Source organism: Hermetia illucens, chromosome 5, assembly GCF_905115235.1.
Source record: "Hermetia illucens chromosome 5, iHerIll2.2.curated.20191125, whole genome shotgun sequence".
Lineage (NCBI taxonomy): Eukaryota > Metazoa > Arthropoda > Insecta > Diptera > Stratiomyidae > Hermetia > Hermetia illucens.
The window spans coordinates 33,928,449-33,952,196 of NC_051853.1; the positions used below are offsets into that span (position 1 = coordinate 33,928,449).

Genomic DNA, 23,748 nt, shown 5'->3' on the forward strand with positions numbered 1-23,748 from the left:
TTTAACGTAATTTAGCTGCCATTAATCTTTTCGTTTAAATGTCACAGAAAAGATATTAAATTCTTGAAATGTTGACAACCATAAAGGGTGTAATCTTAGAGATATGTGTTTTACTCTTCTTTCCCTTTTGTTTTTTCCTTAATACGTCTATGTATAATTTATACATAAATACAATTATTTTCGTTATTTTTGTTCAGAATTATTTAATATATTGAATAAATTAGCTAATCCATCTGGATTGAAAACAAAGTCGTTTCAAAAATGATAGGCTTTCGATAAATTTAATTCTAAGAACAACATCAAGAATTTAACAGTTTATATATTGTATAATAGATTAGTGTATACTATATAATATGAATACGTTTCACCTCTTTAAAAGTCTTCAGTTTAAATATGTTCTTTTATTGTATATATATATATATAGGTCATTTCAATGTAAAGGAAAAACTCTAGCGTTCATATTGTCTTTGTTGGCTTGAAAAAAATGCAATAGAAATCTGATTCTCAAATAATTTTTAAGTGGATATGCATCTATAAATAAAACATTTTCATGATTATTTATTATGATATGAAATGAGTTCAACTATCTTTAATATAGAGAAATGCATCCCTTTTTCGAAACAATGCCAAGATTGATTTTACTTTTAAATGAAAACTGACATTTTCAATTGTGATTGTATCTTTGGTTTCAGATTTCCACCGCATTCTTTCAATCAAAGGATAAAATATTATTATCTTCGTTACATGCTAGTCATTGAACTCATCTATGGTTTTTTTTTCAGTTTGAAACATTGTCTCGGTGGCTTAACCTTAAATGCTTATATGTACTATTTGTTCACTTACATATGTTGATATTTACAGTTCCTTCTCTATTCTCTAAAATAATATTGCATTTCTCTAAATAACTTCTTCTACCTAAGTTCTACTGATATTCCTTAGTCTTCTTCCTCTAGCGATACCTCTGGCACCGCATAAGTAGGACAACACATACCTTCTGTCCCGTCCGAATTGAAGCAGAATAACGACCTCTCAATTTCGGTGGGCTCATGTGGAACAATACCATGCACTTCACGCAATTCGGCAGTTGGGAACCATGCTGGTTCGGTGTCTTCAACAATTGTTACACCAATAAGTCTGAAAAGGATTGAACATAAATTTAGAATTTATCAGATGAAAGATTTTTTTTTTAAAATTACTTGAATAGTGCAACCAGAGGTATCCAAATGATGGAAACTAATATTAAGCAGCCTGCAACAACTATACACCAATGGGGCCATTCCATTTGTTCAGTCATTCCGGTAACGGCATTCCAAGCAGGATAACTGCTTCCATTCGTAGCTAATTCAAAGACAGATGCACAAAGAATTGTTATCATTGCAATTGGGGATAGATATTTCCAGCAGAACATCCAGTATAAGGAAGGACGGGATCCAGTCATAAGTTCAATGTCATCAGCAAATCTAAATAAAAACAGAGAAGTTATTAGAAATGAAAATGGTAAAAAATTTAAATCGGGAATCTATCTTAACATAAATAAAGTCTTAGAAAATCCTTGTTCGCTTCCGTCATTTATGCGTTAAGAGGGTACTGATGGTCGACTGAATTAAGGAATTCTAACAGCAGTTAATACCCATATTGGGAATAGCAGCTCATGACGGAAATTTTAATTCCCCGATGAACCTCATAGACTATATCATTCATTCCTCCAAAGGGCGGCAAAATACAGACCATTAGGATTACTCCGTTACAAGAATATCATATAATTGGAAAGGTTGCTAGGAATGTGTCCGGATAGCTGAATGGTTAGAGCCCAAGGCTGTTGTACAGAAGGATTTGGATCGTGATTTGACGTCGGATACCAGTCGGCTCAACTGTGAATGAGTACTTGAGTCAAATCAGGCTGATAATCGCGGGCGAACGCAATGCTAACCGCATTGCCTCCTACAGTATACTGTAGTGTACCGTTACGGTCTTGGATGAAGTGCTCTAACATACTTTAAGGCCCTGATCCAATTAGATTGTTGCGCTCACGATTATTATTATTGCTAGGAATACTGAATTTTTACCTAAGCTGCTTCCAAAATCCAACAAAAATGACACTGGGAAGGAGGTGAATCATCGACATGTGCTAGGAACGCTACACCTGATGGAGGGTAAATTCTTCCCGATCGGGGTAGATGACTGATCGCTGGAGGCAATCAAACGTCGAAATTTTCATATTAACTGTAGATTCCGCAACATACCTGTGCACGTGCATAGGGAAAAGTCACGGTAAAACACTTCGCAGGAAGTCGGGTAGAAAACCTACCGAGGTCCCCGAAGGAATCTCGGAGACCATAGAGGCTGAATGTTGGAGGAAGAGTGTGATACTCCGACAGAGGAGAAGAGCTCCTTATCAGTAACGGAGTGAATGGCCAACAATAAGATAGCCAGGTAAACCTCGACCATGCAAAAGCTGCATCTACAATAATTTCAAGGGCAGGTTCTAAGGATAACATTGGAATAGTGCTAGCTCAGAAGCCCTGGGTGTATCGGAGGCAGATTCGCAGTCTGCAAGGACGAAGCACGCAGATAATTTGCGACTATTCTTGCGAGAAACCAAGAGCTTGTATCCTTCTCAAACGTAATTTAAAATATATATGTCTTTCAGAACTCCTGACCAGAGACGGTACAAGTCTCACTAGAAGCCGGGGAGGGAACTCGATAAGCAGCCGTGGCATTGGGCTACTTCTCAATAGGCGACATCCGAGCCCGACCGAAGCCAGTCACTAGACTGGGGAAGTTCTACGAGAGAAAGACGCTACCCCTGCGTCTTGGCTGCGATGCCGACCCCCATCACGAAGTCTACAGAAGCAGCGATACTAATCAAAGAGGTGAGTACCATCTTGAATTTATTCTTAGCAAAAAGTTAGAAATATATAACATAGGTAACATTCCAACTTTCGTAACCAGGGCTAGGCAAAAGGTACTAAACATGACTATAAGAAATACCCTGATGAACGAGCTGGCCGGGAATTGGAGAGTGTCGGATAAGCCTTCTATGTCGGATCACAGAATAATCAGATACGACATTGAGTGCAGCTCCAAAATAAAAAGAATAATAAGTAATTCCAGGAAAATGGATGAATGTGAGGCCAGGTATACGGCCAAGACATTTAAATCATCAAGAGATGTACCGTGGTGGAACAGGAATGTAGCCAGAATGAGAATAGAGGTACGAAAACTCTTCAGCCAGGTAAAACGAACCGGAGACCAGTACAAAAATGCACTGATCGCGTATAGAAATGCGATCAAAGAAGTAAAGCGGAACAGCTTCAGATAATTCTGTGAAGGGATCGAACAAATCACAAAAGCAACTAGGCTGGAAACTAGGAAAAGAGATATGCTCGAAAGCTAGGGTAAGGTAGGCACTGGGAACCTGTAAACCACTGAAATCAATCGGACTAGATAGCATCTTCGCAGCACTCCCTCAAGAAGACCTAGGAGTCATCTTAGAGTCCCTCCGGAGGGTTATGAGGGCCAGCATAGCCAAGGGATATATACCAAGGGCATGGGGACGAACAAAAGTAGTATTTATTCCGAAAGCGGGTAAAAATAATCCTTTTCACATTAAATCTTTCACACCAATTTCCCTTACAACTTTCATACTCAAAACAGAGAGAAGGTCATAAGCAACTATATAAGAACTAACGTTCTAAAGCGTAGTCCCTTATATCAATGTCAACATGCTTACCGGGCGGGACGGTCAACTGAATCAGCTAACGGATGTATTACGGGATGCCATAGAAAAAATAGCACTGTATGCGTTGTTGGACATCTAGGAAGCTACAAGATGCCTTAATCCCCAAGGAAGTGAGAAAATCCCTTGCTTTCTGGATGGGCAGAATGTTAGAGAATAGACAAATAGAAGTACTGGCCGGCCCAAATTCTATTGTCATCAATACTACTCAAAGCTATCCACAGGGCGGGGTACTATCTCTGCTTATGTGGAGTATGGTCGTAGATGAATTTCTAGAAAAACTAACAAATACTGGAATGCAAGTCCAGGATTTCGCTAATTCCATTGTTTGTTAGGGGTAAATATGAGAACACGCTATGTGATAGAATCCAAGCTGGAAGAGTTGCTAGTGCCTGGTGTAGTAAGGCTGGGCTGCGTATCAATTCAGTTAAAACCATTAGGTTGCATGGCATGGAGATCAAACGAGAAACAGCGATCAAATATAGGGAAATAAAACAAGATCAAAAATTACTCTGAAAGACGCATGTTGGAAACACTTGTCGGAAGGCTACGAGGGCTTTGATGACTGTCCCCTGAACATATTATTTTGAATATACACTGCAATAGTAAGGGCAATGATTACCTATGGGCCGGTAATCTGGGTATCGAACAGTAGGCAGAAAGTTACACAAACTCCAAAGACTGTCTTGCCTGTAAATCAGTAGAGGGTTAAGCACTCTAGCATACTTCAAGTGGAAAAGTACGCCATAGACAGATGTGCAGGCTCAAAAGGAAATATAGAGGGCACCACTATTCTGACGGACAGCCAAACGACTATAAAGGTACTTAAGTCCAACCAGGTGAACTCCAAACTGCTATGGGAATGCCTTGAGAGACACGCTCGGCTCATACAATAAAGTGTGAATACTCTGAGTTCCAGGCAATGTTGGGTTAGAAGGAACGAGGTAGCAGACGAACTGGCCAGGAAAAAAGCATAAATATATTTTTGGCGCAGCATAAACCACCACGAAGTAAGCAAAAGTTTGTCAGGCGTATTATAAATCATACATCTAAAAACATACCATCCCGACCATTAGGAGTAACCCCATAAGTAGTGACCTAATAGAACTTTTCCAGGATCCGAAAAGTAGCAATCCTGCATTATAATGATGAATAAACATGCATGCTAACCAAAACTTATCCCTGCAGAAAACACAATTACTGAAACTTTCGACTGAATAGTGTTCGAACACTGAATAATAAGAATTGGCAAATCTCATCTGAATAGAAAGTACAAGGCCATGCGTTCGAACGTGATGCATTGTATCACATACACGGCGAACACCAGACCTTATGCGAAAATTTTTTCTCTCGGAATTACCGTCGCGATTGAAGATGCACAACGGTTTTCCTCCACCATAAAATTTTGGACAATACGCTGGGAGTTGAACCTCCGGTATACAGTCTTCTTACTCTTGTCATATTGAAGCCAACTTGCAGGAGGATAGATACAACCTCGACAACACCAACATAAATAATAGAACATTTCGAGTAGAACCGCTAGGGCTACAGAGCAAAATGTGGCAGATGCACTGTTTAAGAAACTGACTTCCCCACTTCAACAATTTGAAACACGAAATTTTATGTGCTTATGCATTGAAAATATTGCTAAAGCCTATGGGGAATCTGCTTTATTGAAAACTCAGGCATATGTCGTATAAAGATTTTAAAGGAGAGAGAGAGGATTTGTATCGTTTCAGACGTCCAAAACCGACAAAAACATCAAAGTGATGAGAGAAATGGTTTTCATCGTCATACCTGCCTAAGTGAAATTGCTAGTGAACTAGGCATTACATAGGGAACCGCTTAGCACATTGTAGTTAAAATTTTGCGTATGATACGTGTCGCATCCCGGCTCGTCCCAAAAAACTCTGATTCTAAACAACATCGAAAGATGGTTGCCGAGAACATGATTTCTTAAGCGAATAATGGTCCATCTTCATGAAAAGTGTAACTAATTAACTTAGTGCTTGTTCATGTGTGTATTTAGATGATATAGCAGGTCACGTCCATATTAACAGTTGATAGTTTTTTCCATTAGAAGAAATCGTCAGTTATACTAAAAATTAACTCTTCAAAGGATCGAAGCCAACAATCTCAATATGTCCCCTCACGTCCTAAATTTCCTACAGTTTAAAGAATGCATCCGTTTTGAGGGTGTCGTAAAAACATAAGTTAAATAAAATGATTCTGGATCGTATGAAAAAACTTCTTGAGAACCGGATGAAAAACAAGCCACTTACCAATCTATTCTAAAATCTATACTACATCAACACAATGAAAACCATAGGTAAGCACTGTAACACCTTTTGATAGCGAAATAAATGAAACAATGATATCTCCCCCCTGCTGGGCAGAAGTCCAACATTGTAGCTCCCAAAATGTTGGAGTATGCAATGAAAAATGAATTCCCTCACGAAAAGGAAACGACAGTATTATTTCATGTATATCTCTACTCATTTGATAGCTAGAAAAATCACGAATATTGTTTTGAAAAAAAAAACTAAGTTTGCTTTCCCGGTCTGCATTTGGGCCATCGAGCCTCCAAATACAGACGTATAGCTCATCCGACGGGCACTTTATATAATAGTATCACAAGTCTATTGTTTTATCTGTCAGCTCAACTGATATTATGGAAGAAGACAGGTGACTTCTTCCATAATATTTCAATCTGGATCTATGTTGGCTCTCTTACACTCGTCCATAGGCGACCATGATAATGATTGTCGTTCTCAACTTTATTCTCAACGCAAAGTTTCGGTCAGTTTCCTTGGACAAAACGTCAAACCCAAGCCTACCGAGAAAGATTGGAGAGGGGCTGATTTCGCCCAGCCTGGAGTTGTGTCGAGGGCCCGGAGTAGTAATTTCAATGGAAAAAAGGGATGATAGGAGGCCTGCATAATTTTCACCCTAGACAAGAATAATTTGCGCCCCTATCGCTAAGGCCCTGTTAAACCCTTGCCTGCTGCGCCACCTCATCGGATGTTCGGAATCATATCTGATGTGTATTTGAATATGAGCTGTGTAGTATTTAGACATTTTCTCCATCTTAATCCTTTGAGTATGATATTTTTAAGATGGTAGGACATTCTTTCAGCAAAAAAAACAACGATGGATTTTTTGAAATTACTACTGTGGTCTGTTAATAATTTTCAATTATCCCTTTCGGAGTTTTCGCAATTTTTGTACCTTAGATACTTCCGGGTCGTCATATATGTAATCCGCACAGTCTTCTATTGTACTTGATTTTCCATCCGTCATCCTCTTAAACTACTTGGAGGATTTCGCCCCCTTTCAAAGACATTTAGTAGTATTTCAGAAACCTGAATCGAAGTGAGAGCTTCCTGCATTTCGTATGTATCCTTCGATAACTTATCCCCCGAATATGTGAAATTATGAACGTTCTCCGAGTTGTATCCACCAATTATGTTATTTTGTCTACTGCTTTTGTCATTTGATTTCTTGTTTGAGCCATTATTTTGGTTTTCTGTTCATTTTCTCATAATTCTACCTCCTTGTCTGCATGGTCGCGCTTCACAAAGGTTTGTTTGGTGCCTAAGATGGAGTGCGATAGGATAATGATGTTAACGGCAAACGTCATCATTTGCATCGATTCAAGGAGTATGTTGCTCCTTGATATCAAGGGGACTTTTCTGACTGTGTGCTTCCCAAGTTAAAGAACATTGGGGTCAGCTCGTCCCCATATTCGGGATCGTTCCGTGATAAGTCAGACTGTTATGAATTCGCGCCTGCGAAGTTCAGCCCGTCATGATTATTTTTGGGGGACGAACTAGTTTTGCTGCAATGCCTAACTAGCTAGAATCGATGCTTCGCTAACAATACCCCGGATATGAGAAGTATCAAAAGGTCAGTCACCTAGGGATGGGTTACTGGGTTTCGACTTTATATCAACAAAGTAGACTTGTGGTTAAATTGTAGAAACTCCTGTGTTATATTTGGATGCATCCTACACTCTTTACCTTTTAACTATCGCAGAAAGATGAGCTTACTATGTAAACCAAAATTATAGCAAAAAGCTCACCCACATTGGGCGCCAATTAAATTAATATTATTCTTATTTTAATAAAAATTATAAAATTCGCTTACCTTCTTACTCCATAAATATAACTTATAGATAAACATTCACACAAGGCAATAATTAGTAATGGGAAATTTCCAGCGAAACTATCCATCAGTTGAAAAATGTAGCTGCCAGCGCCATGCGCAAAACACATGGAGATGGCGCAGCACGAACAACATAGCCCCTGCAAAACAAACGAAATCGATCAAATAAAAAAAATACGAGAAGATTCAAAGCTTACCCCAATAATATACTCCTTTGGCAAATTAGGGAACAATTTCATATCAACCAACGAAGTTGCAACACCTTCTAAGGTCCCGAACTGTGAATCTATCCCTAGAGTAAATAGCATAAGAAAGAACAGTACCGCCCACAGTTGTGCTCCAGGAAATTGATTGATCGCTTCAGTGAAAATGATAAATGCCAAACCGGTACCAGATGCACTCTGAAAATTTAATGTCCTGTACCTTTAATCCAGCTTAAAAAGAATCCCTTACATTCGCTAGTTCTTCTTGGAGGTCGCAAACTGGCAGTCCTTTGGTCTTGTTAATTGACAACATTTCGTTCCGATGTTCAACACATCGATCAAACGTCGCGTGCGCCTTGAAGCCAATCACCGAAAAAACAACGACTCCTGCAAACATTGATGTGCCACAGTTCGTTAATGAAACCAATAGGGCGTCTCGGTAGCAGTTGTTGTTTGCTGGATTATACGAACTGTAATAGAAATCAATTTTTCTGAATTTTATAAGATCCTGGAAGTAGAATTTGCAACTCTACCTGAAAGCTATCAATCCACCGAACGCAAGCCCAAGCGAGAAAAATATTTGAGTCCCTGCTTCTAACCATACCACTGGCTCTAGAACCTCCTCCCATCGTGGCGTAAATAAATGCAGTATCCCATCAGACGCACCTGAGATATTGCAAACCAAATTATAAACGTTTGATCTCTGAAAACGACTAGATAAAATCTCACCCTTTAGAGTGATTCCTCGAAAAAAGAATATTATCAGGACTATATATGGAAAGATGGCTGTGATATATACAATTTTTCCTGATGATGTTATCCCTTGAACCATGCAGATGTAGACTAGAAACCAGGAAACTACTAACGCTAAGGCCATATAGTAATTGAATTGTTCAGGTTCGTTAACACTTGACGAGGACATTAGAGTTGACCGATACCAGTAGTATTGGGTTGGTGATGAAGCCTGAATTAAAGTTTAGTTTTTTTACTTGCCTTTGCCAAATTGTAGAATAAATCTCTGATTAACCAAATAATTAAAAATAACAAGACGGGAAACCCGAAGCTGGACTTCCATACCTGACGGAAGATTTTGTGTGGATATTTGTCCCATTAGTGCCCATCACGTAATATATCCTTTCATTTCATATCCCCATCCCTATATTTGGAGGAAAAGAATTGACACCCCCCTTTTGCAAGTATGAGGACTCCCCTTAAATTCGACGTAGAATGATGTAACTCACTAAATGCGTCAGCATTCACATTTCCCACTTTTCTACCAAATTTGGTGTCAATGGCTGTAACGGTTTCCGAGAAAAATGCATGTGACAGACAAACAGACAGACAGATAGACAAACGGACAGCCAGACAGACACCGGGCCCAGCAAACCAGAAGCGGTGCGTGCCAGGAGAGGACGAGAGAATTGATGCAGTCCTAGCAAAAGTACTCAGGGTGGAAAATTGTCTGAATAAGATGGGTAATGCTCTAAACACGTTAGGCGAATTCGTCGGGCCGAAGCATAACGTTCATCGTCATATTAAGGTGGTTGTTCGAACCTGCGAAAAGGCCATGGGTGAGTTAGGTTCGACGAACCAATACTCAGCGAACAGGACAGTTACAAACTCCTACGGTGACCCCATTGCGACCATGTCACAAGAATCAGAAGAACGCAGAAGGGAGAACTACTCCTGGAGCTTCGGAAGGCGCAGGACGAAAGGACGCTGAACTATCAGAACTTGGTTGGTAGATCCTTGGCCGAGGAAGTTACGATAAGGCAGTTAACCCACGAGATAACTATGGAGTGTAGGGACCTTGACGAGATCATGACGAAGGAGGACATATGGAGAGAACTGATATGGCAACTTAAAATTCCAGACAGCAATGTCGATGCAATAAAGAATTTAAGGAAAGCGCACTGTGGCACGGAAACCGCAATCATTAGCTTGCCAGCTGCTTGGGCAAACAAGTTGCTAGAAGCTGGTAAAGTGAAAATCGGATGAGTTGTCTGTAGGATTCGGGAGAATATATCTCCTACTACATATTTTAAATGTCTGGATTACGACCATATAGTTAGATCTTGCACAAGCAAGTACGACAGGTCTGACCGGTACAGGCGGTGTAGCAAAAAAGGACACCTGGCACGAAATTTTTAGAAAGACCCTGAATGCATGTTGTGTAAAGATGCTCCTTTTGGTGATAAGTGCCACGTCGCAGGAAGCAGAAAATGCCCGTTGTCTAGAAGAGGACCAAATGCAAAGAGTAAATGAGATTTATTCGGATAAATCTCAACCATTGTGAGCCACACACGATTTTTTGAGCCAGTCAGTCCAAAAGCTCGATGTGGACGTGGCGATTATTAGCGAAACATACAGAGGAAAAGATACCGCCGCATGGGCCACCGACAAAAGTGGAAAGTGCGCAATTTCGACGACAGGACGATACCCGTTTGAAAAAATAATCGCAACGCCTAGAAATGGATTCGTAAGAACTAAAATTGACGGTGTTCATATCTATAGTTGCTACGCTCCGCCAAGTGCAAGAAGCGTGGAACATGAGCGAATATTACATAAGCTGGTGTTACACGCAAGTGTACGATCCCCAATTGTCATCGAGGGAGACTTCAATGCATGGTCTACCGAATGGGGAAGCAAGGTTTTTAACAAGAGAGGGCTCATATTGCTAGAAGCTTTTTCTTCTGTGGACATTTTTCTTGCTAATATCGGAATTACCTACACCTTTCGGAAAGGGCGGATAGGTTCATTGGTAGATATCACCTTAGTAAGCAGTGCATTGGGGACATTACCTGGCGAGTTAGTGAGCACGACACGCATAGCGACCATCAAGCTATACTGTTAAGTGTAGTGAACAACAGGAGAATGGAGCATCCAAAAAACATAAAGTCATACCAGACGATGCAGTGAACTTCAAAGATGTTTGATGTGGAAATGTTCACTGAGATATTTAAGAATAGTTCCACATCAACAGGTACAGCGAGTGAAAAATTTGAGCAAATTGTCAGAAACATCGTCACCACTTGTGATGCCTCTATGCCAAAGCACCGAAATAACGCTCACAGATAACCGAAACTGCGATGGATTAACGAAATCAGACGACTGCGTGCCATTTGCCTACATGCGAGAAGAAACTACCAATGCGCAAATGATGAGCAAGGAATTGCACAGAGAAAGGCGAGGTGCAAAACTAGTCGAAGATAGCTGCCGAAGGCAATCCGTGAAAGTCCCTTAAAGAACTCTGCGAAGAGGTCGACATCAAATCGTGGAGAGGAGCCTATAGAGCGGTAATGGCCAAGGTAAAAGGAAGCAGGGCCCCGCAGATAAAGTGTCTAGTTTTATTGTGAAGCGTAGTGATCATTCTATTCCAACACCAAAGCAAATGCACTATTGCTGTCGAAAGAGAGCATCCCACAACGGATATCCCAAGTATAACAGAGGATGAGCTTACCATTACCTGCAAAAAAAGTAGGGGCTAAAAAAAACAACCGGGCTGAACGGAATACCGAACGTGGCTTTGAAGGCGGCGATAAAAGCAAGACCGGAGTGGTTCGTTTCCACTTTTAATACCTGCTTGGAAGAATGCACCTTCCCGGCTCAGTGGTGTGCTGCTACTAAAAAGTAGTAAACCACAGACATGTCCACACAGCAATAAGGTTTTCGCGCCGGTCGATCAACGGTGGATGCTATCAACGCAGTAATCAGGGTGGTACCAAAAAAACTGTGCCATCATCACCATCGACGTGAGGAATGCTTTCAACTCAGCGCAATGGCAACATATAATAAGATCTTTAAACTAGCTGAATGTTCCCTCGTATATTCAGCTAATTATTTCGTGGATAGAAAGCTTCTCTACGACACTGACGTAGGCCCAGTTGAATATTTAATAACCGGCGAAGCGCCTCAAGGATCAGTGCTGGGCCCACTACTCTAGAACGTGAGGTACGACCATGTGCTGCGCATCAAACTTCCGCAACAGGCTACCTTTATCGGCTATGCAGACGACATCGCTGTTGTTGCAGCGGGCAAATACCTGGAGGATGTAATCTAAGCGAAACATCGATTAGGCTGATAAAGGATTGGTTGATATCACATGGATTAGATATACAGCAGCCGTTTGGACAAAAGTCCTTAATGTTCAGTCGTATAGGAGAAGTATATCGTCTGAGTGCGTTAAGAGTCGCTAACGCATTCCGAACATGGAGTTGTCCACTATCACACCGGAGGTATTTACATCGTTTTGGACATGACGATTCTCACTTTTGTCCTGAGTGTATAAAGGAAGACGAAGGCCCGGCACATTCTCTTCGTATGTCCGAGATTTGCAAATGAGAGGGAACAGCTCCAACTTCTCTTGACAAGACGCCTACAAGTGGAAACTATCATTCCGCAAATCCTCGCACCATAAGCTGTATTCAGGAGGTGCTTCGAAGACTATAGCGCTAACGAAAAAGCAGCAGGGAGCGAACAATTCTCACCGTAGGAATAAGCCGATAGGGCTTTAACCCATCCTACAATGTAATGCCTCTAGATAGTTTCGTAGAGCATAGCGGGTGAGGAGAGGTGGTTTTAGTGAGATAAAGTCCCACACATTGGCTTTCAATGCTTTCCACCTCCTAATAAGATTTTATTTTACGTAAAAAGAAATGAAACAGAATTATTGGAGGTCACATATCGAGTCAATTTTGATATGCCTTCAGTTTCTAATAAAATCCTCATATAAAATTCTAATAAAATCCTCATAAAACTAAGGAAGGTTTAAAGACAATGTTCATCTCAGCATTATAAACACAGCCTTATCTTTGTAGTTTGTACCGTAGACCGCTGAACAAATTTATGTTTCATTTATTGACCATTAAATGTATCTTAGATCTAAACTTACCACACATTCTGGTTCAAGGTCATAAGTATAGTTTTTATACAATCTTGTTGGGCATTCAGCCCATGGTAGTGGTGATTCAAAACTATGCAGGAAATATATTAAACACCATGCTATTATCGTGTTGTAGTACAAGGCTACAATGTAACTCACAACAGCCGACGAAATACCTATTCCACCCAAAAAAGGTGAAATCTATAAAGGACAAATATTAGTTAGTTACCTTCTTCTCTTCAACGAACGCCATTCAAGGAATTGCTCTTACCTGATTCCACACGCCGATAGCACCTTTTCTTAATCGTTGTCCTACCGCTAACTCTAAATAAAATATCGGAATACCTTGAATGAACAGCATCACAAAATATGGAACTAAAAACGCTCCACCACCATTTTTCTGCGCAAGATATGGAAATCTCCAAACATTGCCTAGTCCCACAGCATATCTAAGGGAGGGAAAATTATTGAATCAGTTCAATCTGACACGCTTTTCTCCGAAAAGGATCAATGCTCACCCTATTGTCGCTAATAGGAAAGTCAGCTTACTATCCCAACTTTCCCTCTCATCTTCCGGCTTTTCCTGTACCATTTCACTTTCCGCAATCTGAACATGTGGTTTTCCTGGTTCATTAATGAAAGGTTTATCGCCATCCGGCGAACTGTCGGGGATGAATGCTTGATTCGTTGCACCATACATAGGCGGTCCACTGCTCCCATTTTCTGCTCGCACTAATCGCCCTCGTAGTTCCTTTAAGGAGTTCTTTTTTCAATGATATATTACAAATATATTAATTTGTAGAAAATTATAAAAATGCACATATAAAAAATATTTGGTTACTTATATTATTTTCAAAGTTAAAGAAACGCTTTGCAAGAAAACTTGGTGAAAGTTTACATGTCTGTTGTAAGCAGGATTATTTCAAAGTTTCTCAAGCTGCTGCCAAAAATGACGCTTTTATTTGACTCACTGGCCTTCGTTTATATAAATGCCCCAACTTAAACTAAATCCTCACAGATAGACTAATACTCATCACTTCTTCTGGGTGGAGGCTGAGATTTCATTTACAGCGCATACTAGTTATTTTCGGAGACTTCAAAATAAGGTTGGAATTTCATTGATTTTTTCAACCTTCAAATAGCCTTCGTTAATTTGCAGCCAAGAGAAGAAAAATCCGCGATGAAATGCAATCTTGCAATCTCATCTTGGACCTTTTTTCGCCTCAGCTGTTATTCCGCTCAATCAACGTCGCCGCCAATCTCCTGCCTTCCTACCGTATTACTCCGCCTCTGCCGAATTAGATGTTTCGGGTCGCACATCTAATTGTCAGGGGCGAGTGACCGTAAATATCCTGCAGCTTGAGATAGCCACTCCGTGCAGGATACAGGCTGCGTTTGCTGGCGTATGATACAGTCACGGTGCCAAGTATTCCAGCGACTATTATTCTACTATATTCTCTTAATCCCATCTAAATAGATCTTGTCAACCCAATCTCCCAACCTAAACACCTCAGTCTAACAACAGGTTCCACTTTCACATAGAATTCTTGGCCAACTCAACCCTGCAGGGAGATCCCAGGCTGCTGGGTATTCATGCTCATGCCCTTTTCGGATAAAGAGCATTAAATTGGTACAAGAGGGATCAACAGCTGTCGAACGAGTCGTATGTCACTTTTGGCAAGACTCTTCGTCATAACTTTATAATGACTGGAATTTGACCTGATGCATGACTACACACAAGGTTTGGGCGAAGATTCCAACAACTACCATGAAGCTGCACCTTGCCTCTATCTCCTTAAGTGGAGAAAAATTGAAATAATGGGGCATTTTTTCTTGCTTACTTCGCAAGGGAGGTGAATGTGCACTATCTCAGGGCGCACTCGATCTAAAATGTAATATTGCATTCTGATTTATTAGAAGTATAGACCTGAAAGATGAAGTTGAGTGAATACCAGTTTAATAGATACCAATGATTCCCGAAAAAGTATCTGCCCTGAGGAAGCTACCCTTACCAAGGACGTCATCAATGCACCAAATCAAGTTACATTTCAATTTTGATCTTGCACACACCTGACTTTTCTAAGCCTTTCGAACACACATTGTGGTTCAAGTCAAAGTAGCTTATCAGCAGTGCTGATGCAAAAGACAAGGGTACAAGGGGGTGCATAATTAGAAACATATAAGGAAGGTATAACGTTTAAAGTAGTAATAAACCACGCTTCCCTCAAGTAACTGCAAAAACAGTCAGCCTTTCAAAGAAAATTTTAGGGATTCTCATTCGTTATCTCTCATACAGAAGAGTCACACTACCTTCTACCAGATTCTTTGTCTCGGATGTGGATTCGATTCGATTCTGGAGAAATTGACGATACTCCGAATGTACCCTAACCGCAACCTACTACAAACGGAGGAGAAGGATTACAACCTTCAATCCCGAGCTTTCTCAGGTAACCAGTGTAGTAATCTGGACATCTGTAATTATATTTTATCGACCGTTTTCAAAAAAAAACTAAAACAGAAAACTTCAAGGATCTGATCCACTTTCCTAAATTGGCTAGTAAGACGAACAGGTGCATGTTGATGTGAGCTTCGCTAAAGCGGATCTTAGATGCGTGCAGATCTAGGTGATCAAAATACGCCGAGTTTTCTAATTGCTTAAGGGCGCTGTCCTTCCCGCTGTCAATCTAGTCGGATGCTCATTTGAAGACCTCACCTTCCATGTTCATTACAACATACTAAATTATTTGACAAGCATGAACGGCCTGGAATTACACAGCAAAGTTATATTACAAAGAAACTAGGCGAGCACAAATTTTATTAAATCATCATCATACACCACGGAAAAACCGGTGCCCGGTATTAAGGCCTGCCTTATTAAAAAACACAGACACCCCGTTTTTGCGACAAAAGACTACACTGGCACTCCATATTGGGGGAGGCACTGGTAATACCACTTTGTCCAAAAATTCGGGATACAATACCGGTAACGGAAACTGAATAACTATTTTTCGATCTCTGCTTTACCAAGCAAAATATTATAGCAACATGACGTACCCCATAACAATATAGATACATTTCCATTCAAAGATACATAATAGCATGGGAGCAAAGTTAGCGAGCACGGATGTTACAAAATATTTGCCAGTTACTAAGCTCAAGAGAGCCAATAATCTTTACAGTTAAACAATTAAGTGACTAGCAATAGCCTTCTTACCAACCAACGAATGTATCTTTTTAATGCACACCAAGATGAAATTATTTAATATAAGGTACATCAACTGTTATGCTCACAGAGAGGAGAAAGGTGAGATTTATGTTTGACCGCACAATATAATTCAGGAGTTGTCCTTCAATGGTATACAAATTTTAACAAGTAACTTCAGTCTCAAAGTGTTTCACAAGTGAATAAAGGGAGAGCGCTGTCTATCTCTATGACAAGTTTAGAAATTCCACGAGGAAATCAAATTCGAGTAAATGATATGACTGGGATTCTCTATAAACTATTATAGAATGCGAGAATTTGCGAGCTTCCATGGAAACTGATCAAGGAAATGATCTCTGCAAACGATGCATCCAAATGATACAAACCCGCAGAGCTTGACGATTTCTTGAGAAACTGTTCATTGTAACCTTTGCGGTTCTTTTATTTCCAATGATCCTGAGTATCTGAGAAGGATAGGATAGGAAAGAGAAAAAAAAGGGATATTCATTAAAATTCCGGAGTAGGACACCCATGCAAGCACATCAATAATTGCTGCTAATAGGAGGGATTTCTTCTTTTCATAGTATTTTCTATCATGAAAACAGCTGATCTATGGACGAGATCCATTTAAAAAAAATTATATACACGCTCATTGGAATTTGTCACGAACCTCACTGGAGCAAGCCGAATGATGAACAAGAGTACTTCCGCGAGTACTGAAATGATTGTCTCCAGTGCCTCTGCCCCCATCGACTCCTTCCTGATAATAACCCGGATTGTATCGCCGCGAGTAATAAAGCGGTACTGGTCTACAACCCGCTGCACAGTCACTTGCGAGTATTGCAAGAAACCCACGACGAATCTTTTGTGCACACTGATATTATTTCGTAATAGAAGATAAATAAAGGGGTTCATTAACTAAATCGACTTCATTCGAAGCGTACATGAATCTGCTGAAGTGGTACCCATTAATTGTAGCGAAAAAGTTGCAGCAGGCAATGCCATGCCCTGGTCATCGTCGCACCTATCGTCGGACGGCCCCATGATTACTGGCTTTGACGCCTTACTGTCAATTCATGCGTTCTCCAAGTCAGACGACTCCTGCCGGTTATACGTATAGGACCTTAAGCTTCTCCTTCTCATTTTATGGAGGTGAATTTTGTACCTAACAGAGGAGAATGCAAAGGCGGAGAAGGATACCTTCTACAAGACAGTTGAGTGGACCCTCGAAACCTGTCCCAAGTATGATATCAAAATCATACTTGGAGCTTTCAACAGTCAAGTAGGGACAGAGCCCGTATTCAGGCGATACGTCGGCTCCCATATCTTACATAAGGACACCAATGATAACGAACTGCGCATTATTCAGTTAGCAGTATTGCACGAAATGGTTGTTGGAAATACCTGGTTTGCGCGGAGAGCGGTCCACAAACATACGTGGGCCTCTCCAAACGGGTCCACTTGCTGATCGGACGCCGCCACTTCTCAGCCTTGATGAATGTAAGAACATATAGGGGGCCAATATAGGCTCGGAACACTATCTCGTTGGCATGGTGCTTCGAGTTCGTATAAAAGAAACAGTCCGTGAAATTCATCACCTTAAAAATCATAAGTCGCCAGGAGCCGATGGAATGACAGTTGAATTGGTTAAATATAGAGGCGACCAATTACACCAAGTGGTTCATCAACTGGTGATCAACGTGTGGGACAGCGAATCAATGCCTGACGACTGACAAAGAGGCATTATCTATTTCATATATAAAAAGGGAGATATCACACAGTGCAGCAATTATAGAGGTATCATATTGCCTAGTACCATCTATAAGATATTCTCCTCTATATTGCTAGGCCGGATAACCCCATACGCCCAGAACATCATTGGCCCATACCAAAGAGGTTTCACTTCAGGCAAATCAGCAACAAATCAGATTTTCTTTCTGCATCAAGTAATGAAGAAACTGTTGGAATATGGACACCAGTTGCACCATGTTTTCATCGATTTTAAAGCCGCCTATGATAGCATAGCCAGGGTAAAACTGTACACGGCAATGAGAGAATTCGGTATCCCGACGAAATTGATAAGGCTGACTAGGCTAACCCTGACCAATGTGCGAGGCCAAATAAAAGCAGCAGGATCACTCTCAAGACCATTCGACATCAACAACGGTCTACAACAAGGGGATGCTCTATTATGCGTCCTCTTTAACCTGGCCCTCGAGAAAGTGATCCGTGATGCTGGAGTAAATCCGAGGGATATGATCCTTTTTAAGTCCACCCAACTACTGGCCTATGCTGACGATATCGACATCATGGGAAGAACGACCAGAGACATACAAACTGTCTTCATCCCGATGGACCAGGCGGCGCGAGGTTTTGGGCTGCATATCAATGAAGGCAAGACAAAGTATATAGTGGCAACGTCAGCACCGAAAACCAACCAACCAACAACTTCAAACCTCACTGGTCAAACAGGAAGAATAAAGTTAGAAGACTACAACTTTGAGACCATTCATAATTTCTCCTATCTAGGGTCGAAAATCACAACCGATAACAGCGACGATGATGAAATCCGCACACGATTGTTGGCAGCCAACAGAGCCTATTCCAGCTTACAAAAACTGTTCCGCTCGAAACGTCTCATCATAGGACCAAAGCTCTCTATGTACAAGACTATGATATTGTCAGTCCTCATGTATTTCCTCGGAGACCTGGGTTCTTAACAAGAAAAATGCGAACTCTTGACCGCGTTGGAGAAAAGAATCCTCCGAAGAATTTTTGGCCCCCTACATGAGGATGGACGATTCCGTAGCCTACATAATGACGAAATCTATGAGCGACGCCATGACCGTCTGGTTGTGGATAAAATCCGGCTCGATAGGTTACGATGGGCGGGCCACTTAATCTGTATGGATAAGGATAATCCAGTCTGGAAAGCCTATAAGGACAATATCTACGGTAGAAAAGGTAAACGAGGCAGACCCTGCGTGAGATGCAACGATGGCGTAGGTCAGGACGCCAGACAGCTTTTAGGCATATTGAATTGGTGGACCTCGGCGCAAAAGTGGGATGTCTGGAGTTCCTTATTAAGGCAGGCCTAGACCGGATACCGGTTGTTGTGCCGATGCTGATGATGAAATTTGCTAGTGGTTGCATGTGATTTAAAGTTAATAGTAGTGGTGACTAGTTTTCGAAGTGAAAGTGATGTCTTTATTGAATCAATGAAAGTAAAGGTATATAGGCGTAATCTTGCGGTGTTATTAGCGATTAAAATATTTTAATAATACACGTCCGTGCTGTACTGATGAAGGGAACAAATGGTTCCCGAAATATTGGTGTTTACGAATAAAATAATTTTAATGGAAACCAGTTACCATAATGAAACTTTATTATGGTTTTGGTAAATTTCAACGCTTTGTCAATACCTGCCATTTTTGATTTGGGATTGTATTAAGCCAAGAACTATACTGCTATACGGGCCAGATTCCTGTAGGTGTGCTAAACAGAAAACATGCAGGGGATAGGTTACATTTTAAGGAAGTACTTCAACTCATTGCTGGCTATGCTATTCTTTTTTTCAGGATGACCGATGTGCAAGTCACCCTGGCGCAGTGCTGTGACGGAGGAGTGCTGTGGACAAGCCCCGGAGAGAGTTGAAACATATTTTCACAAATCCGGCAACGACGGGACATAGGATGTATTTATTGGACTATATCCCATATAGGAGTCAATGGTACCGATATACGCATATACATACTATATATTATACTTTGAGTTAAATAAAATCCGTCCGTCAGTAACGACTTGAAATATGATAGAAATGCCACGACATAGGCAGAACATAAATAATAAAAAGATCTCAATATACCCGAAAATTTGATAAGTTTCTTTTTCAAGGACGCGGTAGTTATAAGTGCTATGCATTCAACTGAAGTTCCCATCAATCTTTTATCCATAGTCAAAACTTCTTTCTCTCTTGGTCAGCTACTTATTGTAAGTAAGATATTAAAAAAATGAACAAGTGAATCTACTTAACAGTTTCCTTGACATAAATTAAAACTATGAAAACACACTTACCTTCAATTCTAAGTTATCCAAACTTCTTTGCGTTCTCAACGGAATATCTCGCGAACTTTGACGTCGTAATAATTGTGCAGTATTGGCCATAATGTGCGTTTAAATTTGAAAAAAAAAAATCAGAAACGTGTGTGTGTTATGTGCACAAATAAATATATATAAATAAAATTAATTGATAAGTTGCAATGCAAACAAATATGAGTGTAATACACTTAACTTAAGAGAAAAACGTGTACATTAGACAGTGCAGATTCGTGATGGCTACTACAAGTATCAATAACTATTTCGACTGTGAGTTGCTGTTGAAAATAATAGTGCTTATTGCTAAGTGCTTGAATCCATTTGTGGTTTCAGTTCATTCTAGGGAATGCAAAAGACATTGATAAAGATAAATAGATATAATTAGATGTGAATTAAATTTAAAAATTCTAAGATAACAACAAACATGCAAAAATCATTTTCCAAAATCAAATCTGTTTACTGGGACAAGGATTTAGAATTTAGCGGAAAATTACTAGCTTTTCTCAGAAAGTCTACACTATGGGGTCATATCAAATTAAAATAATATATGTAGTTTACTGCTGCTTATCTGTCGTCCTTTCGCGATATCTTTTCGAACAACATCAATCAGGAACGGTAATTAAACCTTCATTATTACCCACATATTGAATTCCCTAACATTTGTCCTAAGCGAAATGACGGACAAGCAAAGTTTGACTACCTAATTAACAGGAGTTGGGGGACATTTTTCCACCCACAAAACAATTCGATTAAGAATACGCTGAACCTTCTCTGAACCGAAAGAATTCAACTATGTATACGTGTGTAAACACAAGTTGAGGAGACAGACCGCACCACAATGGCGATAAACATCAACATAATAGTTGGGTATAGCATTCTGTAGACGAAATTATATCCTGAATCGGTTGACCAAAGTTCATTGATATTCTGCTCACCTAAGCCGATTAGAATGAGATGGGATATTATGGAAATTGTTTAAATAAATTAAATAGGATGTTCCTAATGCGAGACATTTACTTCAAGAAATTTATATTTACTTTATTTCTTTGTATAAACACAGCCAAAAGGAAAAGTGGTTCTTTCTAAGATAACACTCGAACAATTCATCCATACTCAGAAAAATAAATAAATGCAGACAAAGGCGCATCCACAAAAAGGATAATGAAAATATGATATCAAGTGCCTCCTCAAGTTCATGCCCAATGCTAATCATAAGGGGTCGGAAGAGCAGAAATTCCATTCTTGTGATGAATGTTAATGTCAAAAGTCACATAAAGTAGGCATGCTCCCCTGAAATACGTACGTCTGGAGCTTCTAGAGTCACTCAGCACGACCGCAGAAGCTGATAACTAGTCTTTCCCACTTGACTTTCACTACACTTTCCCCCTTTGGGCACTTATATAACTTAGTGCTCGTATAATATCACCACAAATGATTTTTCACTCAATTAAAAGGCAAACAACACTTCATAGTTGCCTCGTATCGATTAGCCACTTCGTCACCATCGCTCCGGAGAATTAGTAAGCGGATATTCACAGATAACCAGAAACTTAATCAAATTAGCTAATTTGCAAGATTAAATTTGTTCACACGTCGGACTTTATGCAACTTGAAAATATCTTCGTCCTTATGACTTTACGTAACAGGTCCTTTTGAAAGGAAGAAACTGTTGGGCAAATATCAGAAGCGCCTTTTCAAGTCATGAATGAAAGCGCGTTGAAAGGAGCACTACATGTGAAGTCACGAGGACGAGTAGTCCTGTGAATTGAGGAAGAGAGCATTCGATCGATATGTTTTACTCGTGCGTATTAACAGGATATGGAATTAGGATGTGGCGCGAAAAAATTCGTGAATCGGATGACGGCTATTCGATAGAAAACTTTTTTAAATTAGCATCAAATACCAAGGAGAGTACTTTCTACCACAAATTGAATCCTTGACGGCAATGATATAACAGTGAACACAATTTGAAATTTATAAAAGTTGCTATGCTTATTAAAAGTGAAGGATAGCCCAGACCCAAAGAATAATCCTATTTACTTTTCCCCGTACCTTCCTTAATCGATCATCGACTACCGAACACCTTAGGTGGCCAGCACTATATTAAGTTAAACGTTTCGGTTGAAGTGTTCATCGACAGAAGTACGCCCTTATTCGAAAATATCTCTACTTCAGCTCCCTTTTATTTACGGAAAGGAAGACGTGGAAGTTTAAAGTAATCTAAAATAAAACACTGGATGCTCTTAAAAATTTTTAGTTTTATTCATAAATCCAATCCAAGAAAAGTCAATGGATCCCAGTGATAGCAGGCTTCATCAGACAGCATGGTCTGCACTTAGATCGTCATTTCCGTAGATCTTTAAACTGAACTAGAGGTCTCCTTTTCAAAGTCTGGCTACTTCCACCTGATAGTGAGATTTGTGTGGGTAATATCCGTTGTCACTGCTTAATAAGTATATTACAATATACAAATTCATTCTACCATGGTCAAAGAGCAAACTAGTGAAGCAGTGATCTACAATTATAATAATAATCGTTGGCGCAATAATCCATGTTGGATCAGGGCCTTGAAGTGTGTTAGAGCACTTCATTCAAGACCGTAACGGTACACTAGGAGGCAATGTGGTCGGCATTGCGCTCGCCCGAGATTATTACCCTGATTTGACTCAGGTACTCATCCACAGCTGAGTCGACTGGTGTCCGACGTCAAATCACGATACAAATTCCACTGCCACCAGTGAGATTTGAACCGCGACCTTCCGTACGACAGCCTCGCGCTCTAACCACTCAGCTATTCGGATCTACAATTGCAATAGAATATTAATTTCTTCTTCTTCTTTTTCTACAGCCTTTGTTCCGTTCGTAAGCGGGGTCGGCTCGTCGTGATCGACTTCGCCATTTGGCTCAACGAATGCCTGATCTGGTTGCAATCTCGAGGCTTATAAATCCCCATCCAGCATATTAATCCGCCGTTGTTTTGGCCGACCTTTTGGTCGTTTCCCATCGACTTCGATGTTCCACCAATCTTGGCAAATTAATTCTGGTTAGCGCGAAATACATAACCATACCATCGCAGTTTTTCCACGATCTGTGCAACCCCATATCGATCGTGGATATCCTTATTTCGGATGTGATTGAACCGTGTCACGCCACTAGTCCAACGCAACATTTTCGTCTCCATTACCACCAGACGCCGTTTATTGTCTTTTATAGTCAGCCAACACTCAGAACCATAGACAGCGACAGGACGGGCGACATTGCGGCAAATTTTAGATTTGAGACGTTCGTTGATACCTCGATCACAAAGAACACCAGTTGTGAAACGCTACTTCATCCAGGTTGCGTTAATACGTGAAGTAAATTCATAACGCAGTTCTCCATTGGCTGATAGCATTGACCCTATATATATAAACTGCTCATTTCTGGGCAGGTCACTGCCGCTGGCAGTGATTGTGTCTATTTC

The 23,748-nt window shown here is 40.4% G+C and overlaps 1 protein-coding gene across 2 annotated transcripts; it reads right to left on the bottom strand.

Moving 5' to 3' along the window:
- Window positions 1-935: 935 nt before the first annotated feature.
- LOC119656910 (sodium-dependent neutral amino acid transporter B(0)AT3) lies at window positions 936-22,023 on the bottom strand. 2 transcript variants are annotated; one of them, XM_038063600.1, is made up of 11 exons: window positions 20,265-22,023; window positions 13,507-13,751; window positions 13,260-13,437; window positions 12,998-13,189; window positions 8,836-9,070; window positions 8,640-8,772; window positions 8,357-8,576; window positions 8,101-8,304; window positions 7,886-8,043; window positions 1,197-1,460; window positions 936-1,134 (listed from the first exon to the last, which is right to left on the bottom strand). In XM_038063600.1, the coding sequence occupies exons 1-11, from the start codon at window positions 20,352-20,354 to the stop codon at window positions 936-938; spliced, it is 2,118 nt and encodes a 705-aa protein (XP_037919528.1). In that variant the 5' UTR covers window positions 20,355-22,023. The 2 variants fall into 2 exon arrangements, with proteins under 2 accessions (XP_037919528.1, XP_037919529.1); XM_038063601.1 differs by having other exon boundaries at window positions 13,507-13,739; window positions 20,265-20,354.
- Between the last annotated feature and the right edge of the window lie 1,725 nt (window positions 22,024-23,748).

Coding starts and splice junctions, on each gene's coding strand:
- LOC119656910 (XM_038063600.1), bottom strand. CDS start 20,354: ATGGCCAATACTGCACAATTATTACGACGTCAAAGTTCGCGAGATATT. Junction 8,577..8,639: donor GGTGGATTGATAGCTTTCAG/GTAGAGTTGCAA, acceptor TTTCTATTACAG/TTCGTATAATCCAGCAAACA. Junction 1,461..7,885: donor TATATTTATGGAGTAAGAAG/GTAAGCGAATTT, acceptor GTTTTTATTTAG/ATTTGCTGATGACATTGAAC.